Source organism: Pelodiscus sinensis, chromosome 22 (genome assembly GCF_052426305.1).
Source record: "Pelodiscus sinensis isolate ZL-2025 chromosome 22, ASM5242630v1, whole genome shotgun sequence".
Classification (NCBI taxonomy): Eukaryota; Metazoa; Chordata; order Testudines; family Trionychidae; genus Pelodiscus; species Pelodiscus sinensis.
Window position 1 is genome coordinate 20,731,452 of NC_143073.1, and position 10,423 is coordinate 20,741,874.

A 10,423-nucleotide genomic window follows, 5' to 3' on the forward strand; every position below is an offset into this window, starting at 1 on the left:
AACTGGGGGGAGGGAGAGACAGACACGCACATGCCATGTGTGCACACCAAGAGACACCCCCACAGCCTGCCAATGCACACACGGACACCCCCCCAACACGTGTCCATGCCAACACGCCCCCTGCATGCTCCCCAATGGCCCCTCTGACAAACCCCCACAGAGGTCTATGAACACCCCACCCCTCGCTCACACACACAGGCACCCACCAGGCTGATACATGCCCACACAGCCCTGCACACATATCCCGGCTGATATACGCCCCCGTGGCCCTGCATCCCCCAGCTGATACATGCCCCCCTGGCACTGAACCCCCCAGCTGATACACACTCCCGTGGCCCTGCACGTGTAGCAAAAATGTCTATTTTAGTATTGGTAACTTATAGATTATAGTATGATGTATAATGACTTGCCTGCTTCTATTTCTCCGTGTCTCTCATGATTAGATAATAAAACAAATAGCCTAGTAGCAAGTAGCACCTTAAAGACTAACAAAACATGCAGGTTGGATCATGAGCTTTCATGGGCACAATCCACTCTGAAGAAGTGGGTTGTGCCCACGAAAGCTCATGATTCCATCTACGTTTTGTTAGTCTCTAAGGTGCTACCAGACTATTTGTTGTTAAGTTTTTCCTGTTACAGGCTAACTCTGCTCCCCCTCTGAAGCTTATGATTAGATAATGTTACAATAAGGCCTTGCTCCCTCTTAGCTTTACGGATCAAATTGTACCCTTGTCTGCATCACAAATGAAGTTGTGCGAGATTCCTTTCTTTCTGCTGTCTCTTTAATTATTAATCTTGTCTGAAAGTCTGCAAAATTGTGTTGTATGAGGGGAGAGGTGTGAGTGTGGCTGCCATCACAGATGCTCCAGTGATCAAGAAGAAGTGAAAACTTTGAAGATAACGAGGAAACAGTCGTGTCTGAGGCTGAATTGAACGAGCAGCATTGATGAACTCTGGAGACGAGACGGCAGAGATCCCCAAGAGTGAGAAACGCTAGGAAGCCTGACAGTCACCATCAAAGGGTAACTGGAAAACACAGATTCACACCTCCTAAGGGTGGATGGCTGCAGCATTACACTGCAAAACGCACAGACACAGATGGGAACTGAGGTGTATAAGAAGGGAAGCTCTTGCATGGGACGCTGGGTTCAGTTCTGCAAGCCAAGCCTCAGAGGTGTATCAGAGGAACCCCGACTCCTCGCTCAGTCAGCCTGGCCTGGCCCGGCCCGTAAGACTGACTTAGCCACCATGGACTAACTATGCACCATCTGCAGGACGAGCGTGTGTTTATAAAGCATCTGCTAACTGCTTCTCTACTGTATTCTTAATAAACGTGGCGTTTTGCCTTTTCCCCTAAAAAAGATCCCATGTGCTTCTTATAAGCATAACACGTGTCCAGGGCCGGCCCGAGCCCTTTTGGTGCCCTGGGACCGGGTGTGCGGCGCTGCCCGCGGACGCAGGGCGCATGCGCAGGCCTGCCTCCCCAGGGTGTGTGGGCCAGCCCCCCCGGGTGTGCAGGCTTGCCCCCGGGGTGCATGGCGCATGCGCGCATCGGCCATGGCCGCTGGCGTAAAGCCCGGGGCCCGCCCCTGGGACGCTCAGCACATGCGCGGGCCAGTCATAGCCGCTGGCACGCAGCCCAGGGCCCGCCCCCGAGGTGCATAGCACATGCGCTGCCCGGCCCAGCCCAGCCAGCATTGCTGGTGCACGCGCCAGGCCACGCAGGGCCCAGCAGCCATGGGGGCAAGGGTGCTGCTGTCCGGCGCCACAGGGCCAGCGCTGCGGGAGCCGGGCGTGCGGCTCCTGCGCATCCCTTACAGCTGCCATCAGGCGCCCCCCATGGGTTGGCGCCCTGGGCAGCTGCCTGGCTCGCCCCTGCCTCCATCCAGCCCTGACACGTCCCCCCTGCCCTGCACACGCCCTCCCGGGCCTGCACACTCTCTCCCCCCAGCTGATACACCCCCCTCCCATCCCTGCACACTCCACCCCGGCTGATGCACGTCCCCCCTGCCCTGCACATGCCCTCCCGGGCCTGCACACTCTCCCCCCCCCCCAGCTGATACAGGCCTCTCCCGCCCCGCACACTCCCCACCGGCTGATAAACGTCCCAGTGGCTTTGCACATGCATGGTTCCAGTGGCAGTTGCCAATTTCCACTCATCTATTTTGGGCACTAATTAGGGTACTGCCCAGCTGGGAACCTTGGCTCAGCCTCTGCTCTCCCCTCCCCCCGCACTTGGAACCAGCTGCAGAAAGCAAGGGGGGCTCAGGATCCTCCCCTTGACCAGCCCCGGAAAGATCCCACCCCAGGGTGTGGGCCGTGTCCTGCTGCTACCCCACGTGGGCAGCGGCACGTTCTGCAGCCGCTATGCTAGCCAGCTGCCAGGCTGCCCTGGCCTGGGCCAGCGCTGAGTCACAGGCCCCTGTTTACCGGCTGACGTCCCCACCCGTCCTGTGATGGGGAGCTGAGGCACAGCCTGGCAGCTGGAGCTCCCTGGGGTCCCCTGTGGCATTAGAACCCAGGCATCCTGACTCCCCCCATTCTACCCATTAGACCCTGCCCCCTCCCAGAGCTGGGGCTGTGCCCAGGGGGCCTAGTCTAGAGGACAAGCCCCTGACTCCAGGGGGACGCAGCAGCAGGGGTGTCTGGGGCGGGAGGCACCAGGACCCAGCCTGCACCCCAGGCCGGGCTGCTCAGACAAGTCCCGGGCAGGCGTTAGGCCAGTGCTAATTACAGGGCCCCACAGCTCCTGCATTCAGAACAGGTGAGACAATGGGCCCAGCCCCGGCACATCAAAGTGGGAAACAGGTGAACATCCCGCTGCAGCCGCCCTGCTCCCCGGGCTGAGGCCCCACCCTGCACCACCCAGGCGGCTGGGCCCAGCTGCTCTGCCACCAGGTGTCAGTGTGTGTTATATGCACCTGGTGTTATATGCAGCTGTGCCCAGCTGTCTTGGCCCAGAGCTAGCTGCATCTCTATGCCTGTCCAATCATCCCTGTGCAGCACCACGAGGCAGCTCTTCCCCAGCTGCCCTGGCCCAGAGGTGGCTGCATCGCCAGGCTTGCCGTCCCTCTGGGGCATTATGTGCAGCTCTTCCCGCCCGCTCCACCCACAGGAGTCTGCGTCTGAGGGCGTTAAACCCCGTGAGAGAAACATTACAACAGTGATTGTGAGAGTGAAACGTCCCGGCCTCCGGCACAATTTTATGGTCCGGGTTTGAGCTGAGTTAGTTCAGCGTTTTTGTATTAGGGAGAAAACAACCCTTTCCTGGCCAGAATGCAGGGCAGCCAACAGCCTGCGGGGCCCCTGGACAAGGTAGGGGGCAGCTTCATGCCCCCGCAAGGGGTGGGCTGGGGGCAGCTAGCCCTCAGCACTGCCTGGTGCGCAGCTCCATTCCCTGCTCTCAGAGCCACACAGAGCGCATGGCACCGGGCTCCGGCGATGATTTAAAGGGCCCACAGCTCCAGTCCCTGCTGCTACCACAATAGCAGTGACAGCAGCTAGAAGCCCCAGACCCCGGGCAACTGCCCCCTTTGCTCCCTTGCCTGCCCCATTGGCAGGCCTGCCAAAAGGCAATGCTAGAAAGGGGGAGCTGGGACTCCTGGGGTCGATGCCAGCTCTGCGAGGGGAGCAGGGTCTAGTGGTTAGAGCAGGGGGCTGGAAACCAGGACAGGTGGGTTTTAGCCTCAGCTCTCCTCTCCCGCACCGGATCTGCACTGCCTCCCTGCTTCTGGGTCAGCCTAGCTCTGACGGGCCTTTGGCAGAGGACGCCCCACAAGCAGGGACTAGGCCAGAGCCTGGAGCTTTGCACTGGCTCTTGTGCCATTACAGCAAACTGGCTGGACCGGGGTGGGAGAGACAGACGCCCACCAGGCCAGCAGGGTGGGGTTGCTGGGGCTGGGGCTTTCAATTCTGCTGGGGCTCCTTCTATGTGGCTGGGCTGCGTGTGCACCGGGGCTGGGGCTGGCTTCGCTCATGTTTCAGGGCACTGGCTTGGCTGTTGTGTGCCTCACTGTGTTTGCAGCGGTGTGGTGCGTGTTTGCCTGTGTGTGTTTGTGGCTGGGTGTACTTGCAGCTGTGTGTCTGGCTGTATCTGCTTGTGGCTGTGTGTCCACTGTATGTGTGCTTGTGGGTGTGTGTTTGGCTGTGTGTGCTTGCAGCTGTGTGTGTCTGTGTGTGTGTTTACGGCTGTGTCTGGCTGTGCATATGCTTGCAGCTGTGTATCTGACTGTGTGTGTGCTTGCGGCTGCGTGTGCTTGTGGCTGTGTCTCCAGCTGTGTGTGTGCTTGCGCCTGTGTGTCCAGCTGTGGGGCTTGGGCTGTGGTTGGGATGTCTCTAGCTGTGTGGGGCAGAGAGCCAGGTAGTGCGAGGCCGGCTGTGGTTCTGGAGTTGGGCTCTTGTCTGGCATGGGGCAGCATGCAGGACTCTCTGTGGTGGGGCCCGCCCGGGGTGTTGTGGCTGCTGTTGCTGTGGGGGGTAGGAGGGGACCTGCAGAGAGCCTTGTGCACATCCAGGTGAGTGGCCACATCTCAAAACTACAGAGCTATCAAATCACACTCTTCCTGCTGGGCGGGGCCCAGACCGGAGCCGGTCCCCCTTCCCCCGCCCCTGCGAGAGGACAAGCCTCTGCTCCATTTCCCCTCCCCAGCCAGCCCACCCCCATCTCTCTCGCAGTGCGCAGCAGGCGCGCACTTTAGCCACAGTCCCTTGGCAGATGCCTGACCCATGGGCTCATCTCTGAGATAGTAACATGAGCACATTTGGCCTCATGCGTTGGGCACAGAATCCTGCTGGGTGGTACCTGGGCCTGGGGGTCTTAAAGGGACCCCCCACTTTATCCGCCTGCCCACACTGCCCCCTCAGAGCCGGAGGGAGCAGAGGCATCCTGCCTCCCGGCTCTCCCCCACTTTAGGCACTACACCCGCTTTTGAGTACTCAAGCTAGCCAGGGCACTGCTGCTGCGAGCTTCCCCACCGCAGTGCCCAGCTGATACCCTCTAGCTGCGAGCTTCCCCACCATAGTACCCAGCCAGACAGGGCCATGGTGCTGTGAACTTCCCCGTGGCAGTGCCCCAGTGCTGCTAGCTTCCCTCTGGGAGCGTCCAGCCCTCCAGGACGCCAATAGCGCAATCTCCGAAGCAAGACTCCTTTGTTCTGTTCCCAAGCCCCTCCCGCGAGGCTGGGTCTGTCTCCAAATCACCCACGCGCCTCTGTGCCCGGTGGGCAGCTCCCTGCCCTGACACAGCCCGGCCTGGCTCTGGGGCACAGCTACATGAAAGGGAGCAGGGAGGCTGGGAAGGAAATGGGCCCATGTGCCCGGGCAGGTCGCCAGGTACCCACCCCACCCCACAGTCCCACCCCCTACCCCATGCAGCTGGCCTGCCAGGGCTTGGAGGAGAGGGAGGGGAGCTAGGTCCCACTGGGGTGGGGGGCCCAGGCTGAGTTGTGTCTGGCAGCCGGTCTCCCAGAGGGGCAGTCATGTGGAGGGGTGTCTGTCCGTCCATCGCACAGGAAGAGGGGGGCTGAGCCTGGGGTGTCTGTCCATCCCCCACTGGAGGGGCTGAGCTTGCTGCTTGTCTGTACTCATAGCCACCCAGGTCCCCAGAGCAGGAGGGACCCCATCCCAAGATACTGCTCCCCCTCCCCTCCCGGACCCAGGCTGCTAACTTGCTCCAGACTTGGCCCGCCCCATCCACCCTTCTCTGTCCATCCGTCTGTGCTGGGCCTGCCTGGCCCTGCAGGCCTGGCAGGCAGCCCGGCCCTCCCCTTGGCCCAGAGCCCAGCCATCCTCCTTGCCCAGGCTTCTAGCGCCTTCCACGCCCGTGGGATATAAAGCCCCGGTGCAGGGCGGGCACAGACGGACACCCCGACCCGGCTGCCATGGACGTCACCATCCAGCACCCCTGGCTGCGCCGGCCCCTGGGCCCCAGCCCCTTCCTCGCCAACCGCCTCTTCGACCAGCGCTTCGGTGAGGGGCTGCTGGAGAGCGAGCTGGCTGCCCTCTGCCCCGCTGGGCTCGGCCCCCTCTACAGCCGGCTGCCCAGCGCGGCCCTGCCCGACACCGGCCTCTCCGAGGTGGGTCAGGGGCGGGGCAGGCACCTCTCGTGCCCCGATCCCAGCTCCCCTTGCTGCCCCGATCCCAGCGCCCCAATCCCAGCGCCCCTCGCTGCCCCGATCCCAGCTCCCCTTGCTGCCCCGATCCCAGCACCCCAATCCCAGCGCCCCTCGCTGCCCCGATCCCAGCACCCCGATCCCAGCGCCCCTCGCTGCCCCGATCCCAGCGCCCCGATCCCAGCGCCCCTCGCTGCCCCGATCCCAGCACCTCTCGCTGCTCCGATCCCAGCGCCCCGATCCCAGCGCCCCTCGCTGCCCCGATCCCAGCACCTCTCGCTGCCCCAATCCCAGCGCCCCAATCCCAGCACCCCTCGCTGCCCCGATCCCAGCACCCCCATCCCAGCGCCCCTCGCTACCCCAATCCCAGCGCCCCGATCCCAGCGCCCCTCGCTGCCCCGATCCCAGCACCTCTCGCTGCCCCGATCCCAGCGCCCCTCGCTGCCCCGATCCCAGCACCTCTCGCTGCCCTGATCCCAGCACCTCTCGCTGCCCCGATCTCAGCACCTCTCGCTGCCCCGATCCCAGCGCCCCGATCCCAGCGCCCTTCGCTGCCCTGATCCCAGCGCCCGATCCCAGCACCCCTCACTGCCCCAATCCCAGCGCGCTGATCTCTGTGCTCCCATTGGCCCTCAATCATTGGGCCCTCCAACTAGATACATCTCTGCACCCCTACTGCCTCTATCCCTGCACCCCAATCCCCCCCACTGCCTCCAGGCCCGGCACTCCTAATCCCTGCACCCCCCACTGCCTCCAATCCCTGTACCCTTAAACCCTGCATCCGTAATCCCTGCACCCCCACTCCCTGTACCCCAATCCCTGCCCCCTTACTGCCTTCAATCCCTGCACCCCTAAACCCTGCACCCCATTACCTCCAATCCCTGTACCCCCACTGCACCAATCCTGCCCCACATTCCTGGCTCACCCTCCCTGCATGCCAAAATCCCTCCCATTCACTGCTCCCAAACTCCCAGCATCATCTTTGCTGTACCCCAAATCCTTGTACCCCCTCACTGACTCCCAATCATTGCACTCCTCACTGTGCCCCCAAATCCTGCACCTTTCACTGCCCACTGAGCTCCTACACCCCCACATCACTACATCCCCTCACTGCACCGGTCCCTGCCCCTTGCTGCACCCCAAATCCTTACCCCATCCCTGCAACACCTGCCCTGCCCCCCCCCCACCCCCAAGCTCTCTACATCTCCTCACTGCTGGCTCCCCCAGGTAGGTGCATGCTCCCCTTCCTCCTACACAGCCCCACCCAGGCCATGAATGTCCCCCACTCTCTGTGCACCCCTAACTCCATGCACAGCTCCCCACCCTGTACTCCCAATTCTGGTCATGGCCCCTTGCTGCCCCCTATAACCCACAGCCCTTCTGTCCCTCCCCGCACCCCCTTCACAGACTAGCCTCTGCTCTCCGAACTCCCAAATCTAGGTGTTTCCTGTGCTGCTTGTATCCCCAGATCCATGCGTCAGCTTCCCTACACCCCCACATCAACGCATGGCCACATTCTCTCTGCTCCCCAAACCCTGTCTGCCAGCCCCGTACCTCAAATACCCCAGGGGCTGCCAGCTCCCCCGCGTTGGGCAGGGTGCTGCTGTACACAGGCAGACTGGAGTGTGGGTGCCCACACCCCTTGGGGCCCCGTGAGGGGGGGAGCAGGGGAACGCAGAACCTGCCCTATTAAGGTAACATTCCTGTGCTGTGCAGAGCCTGCTGCCAGCTGGTCAGGCTGCCTGCCAGGGGCAGGACAGCCAGGTCCTGAGCCCCCCACCCTGCACCCCACTATTCCACCCTCCCTCCCTCAGGCTGAGCCCCTCACGGGCAGGGGCAGCCCCATGTGCGACAGACAGGACCCCAGTGCTGCGAGCTTCCCTCCACATTGCCCAGCCCTGGCTCCCAGTGCGGCGAGCTTCCCTTGGCAGTGCCCAGCCCATCCCCCCAGTGCGGCGAGCGTCCCTTGGCAGTGCCCAGCCCATCCCCCCCCCAGCGCTGCAAGCTTCCCCTGGCAGTGCCCATCCCATCCCCCTCCCAGCGCTGCGAGCTTCCCCTGACAGTGCCCATCCTCATCCTCCAAGCACTGCGAGCTTCCCCTGGCAGTGCCCATCCTCATCCTCCAAGCGCTGCGAGCTTCCCCTGGCAGTGCCCATCCTCATCCTCCAAGCGCTGCGAGCTTCCCCTGGCAGTGCCCATCCTCATCCTCCCAGCGCTGCGAGCTTCCCCTGGCAGTGCCCATCCTCATCCTCCCAGCGCTGCGAGCTTCCCCTGGCAGTGCCCATCCTCATCCTCCCAGCGCTGCGAGCTTCCCCTGACAGTGCCCATCCTCATCCTCCCAGCGCTGCGAGCTTCCCCCTGGCAGTGCCCATCCTCATCCTCCAAGCGCTGCGAGCTTCCCCCTGGCAGTGCCCAACCCCATCCTCCCAGCGCTGCGAGCTTCCCCTGGCAGTGCCCATCCTCATCCTCCCAGCGCTGCGAGCTTCCCCCTGGCAGTGCCCATCCTCATCCTCCCAGCGCTGCGAGCTTCCCCCTGGCAGTGCCCATCCTCATCCTCCCAGCGCTGCAAGCTTCCCCTGGCAGTGCCCATCCTCATCCTCCAAGCGCTGCGAGCTTCCCCTGGCAGTGCCCATCCCCATCCTCCCAGCGCTGCGTGCTTCCCCTGGCAGTGCCCATCCTCATCCTCCCAGCGCTGCGAGCTTCCCCTGGCAGTGCTCAACCCCATCCCCCCAGCGCTGTGAGCTTCCCCCAGCACTGCCCAACCCCACCCAAGCATTGTGAGCTTCCCTAACACTCAGGTCTCCCCCCAGGTGTCGCTGGACAAGGACCGGTTCTCGGTGCTGCTGGACGTGAAGCATTTCTCCCCCGAGGAGCTGAGCGTGAAGGTGGTGGGCGACTACGTGGAGGTGCACGCCAAGCACGAGGAGCGCCCGGTATGGTCCCCATCCCAGGGCGCCCCCAGCCCTTTTCCCTCCCCACCCCTCTGACGCCCCCTCTCTTGCCCCCAGGACGAGCACGGCTACATCTCCCGTGAATTCCACCGGCGCTACGGGCTGCCCCGGGGCGTGGACCCTGCCACCATCACCTCGGCCCTCTCGCCCGACGGCATCCTCTCCATCACGGCGCCCACCAAGCCAGAGGGCAAGGCCCAGGAGCGCACTGTGCCCATCGCCCGGCAGCAGACCCCTGCCGTGACTGGGAAATAGGGGCCAAGGATCCGCTCTGCTCCCCCCCCCAGAGCCTGAGGCCCAACTCCCCTGACTCGGGACACCCCCTCGGGACTACACAATTGCAGGGGCTCCCCTCCAGGCTAGGGGCGCGGAGAGCCGAGTGCGTCCCAGGGCACAGGGAGCCGGGGTTTGCTCCTTACCCCAGCAGCTGCTTGGCGGGGTCCTGGATTTCCCACGGGGGGTACTGGTTCTGCACGGAGCCAGCGCTCTGCTAATAAACACCACTCACCTGCTGGACCACAGCTCCCTGTGCTGTTTCTAGGGGCGCTGCCAGGGGGGGCTTCACCCAGGGGTGCTAGAGGGACGGTGGATTCAGCAATGGGGGCTGTGGGAGGCACCTGTGCCCGGCTGGGAAGGTGGGGATGAAGCTGATTGGGGTTGGGTGGCAGTGGGGGCAGATGGCACGTAGCAGCCAGGATGTAGTGGGGAGCACATGGTGCCCAGGGGGTAGGGAATGCAGAGCTCTGCACCCATTAACATCAGAACTAGAGGGTCACAAAACAAAATGGATTGATAACAGGTTTAAAACAAGCAAAAGGAAGCATTTTGTCAAACACCACAGTCAACCTGTGGAACTCCTTGCTGGAGGAGGCAGTGAAGGCCAAGACTTTCACAGGGCTCAAAAAAGAGCTAGCAAAGTTCACGGAGGATAGGTTCAGAAATGGTTGGTAGCCGGGGAGGGCATCCTCTGTTTGTCAGATGCTGGGAATGGGTGACAGAGGATGGATCACTTGGTGATCCCCTGTTCTGTTCACTCCTTCTGGAGCATCTGGCCTTGGCCGCTGTCAGTTGACAGGACTTTGGTCTGACCCAGTGTGGTCATTCTTATGGTGGGGGCAATACCCAGGGCAATACACACAGCTGTGTGTGGCAGGTGGGGGGCAGTGCCCAGGGCTGTGCATGGCAGGGGGGAATGCCTAGCCCCTGGAGAGCACAGTGCGCCTGTTACTTGGTTCTGACACACAGCCGGGGCGTCCCTGGGCAGCTGTTAGCATGAGGGGAGGTGAACAGCACACATGCCCATGGTCAGAGGGGCGGGGGATACACCTCCCCCCCCCCCACACACACACACACACACGTGAG

At 62.7% G+C, this 10,423-nt stretch overlaps 1 protein-coding gene across 1 annotated transcript; it reads left to right on the forward strand.

Annotated features, from left to right (window-relative positions):
- The first annotated feature begins 5,826 nt into the window (after positions 1 to 5,826).
- Positions 5,827 to 9,577, forward strand: HSPB6 (heat shock protein family B (small) member 6). Its single transcript, XM_025182203.3, has 3 exons — positions 5,827 to 6,074; positions 8,921 to 9,043; positions 9,119 to 9,577. Exons 1-3 carry the CDS (start codon positions 5,880 to 5,882, stop codon positions 9,314 to 9,316), a joined length of 516 nt encoding a protein of 171 aa, XP_025037988.2. The 5' UTR covers positions 5,827 to 5,879; the 3' UTR covers positions 9,317 to 9,577.
- Positions 9,578 to 10,423: the final 846 nt, after the last annotated feature.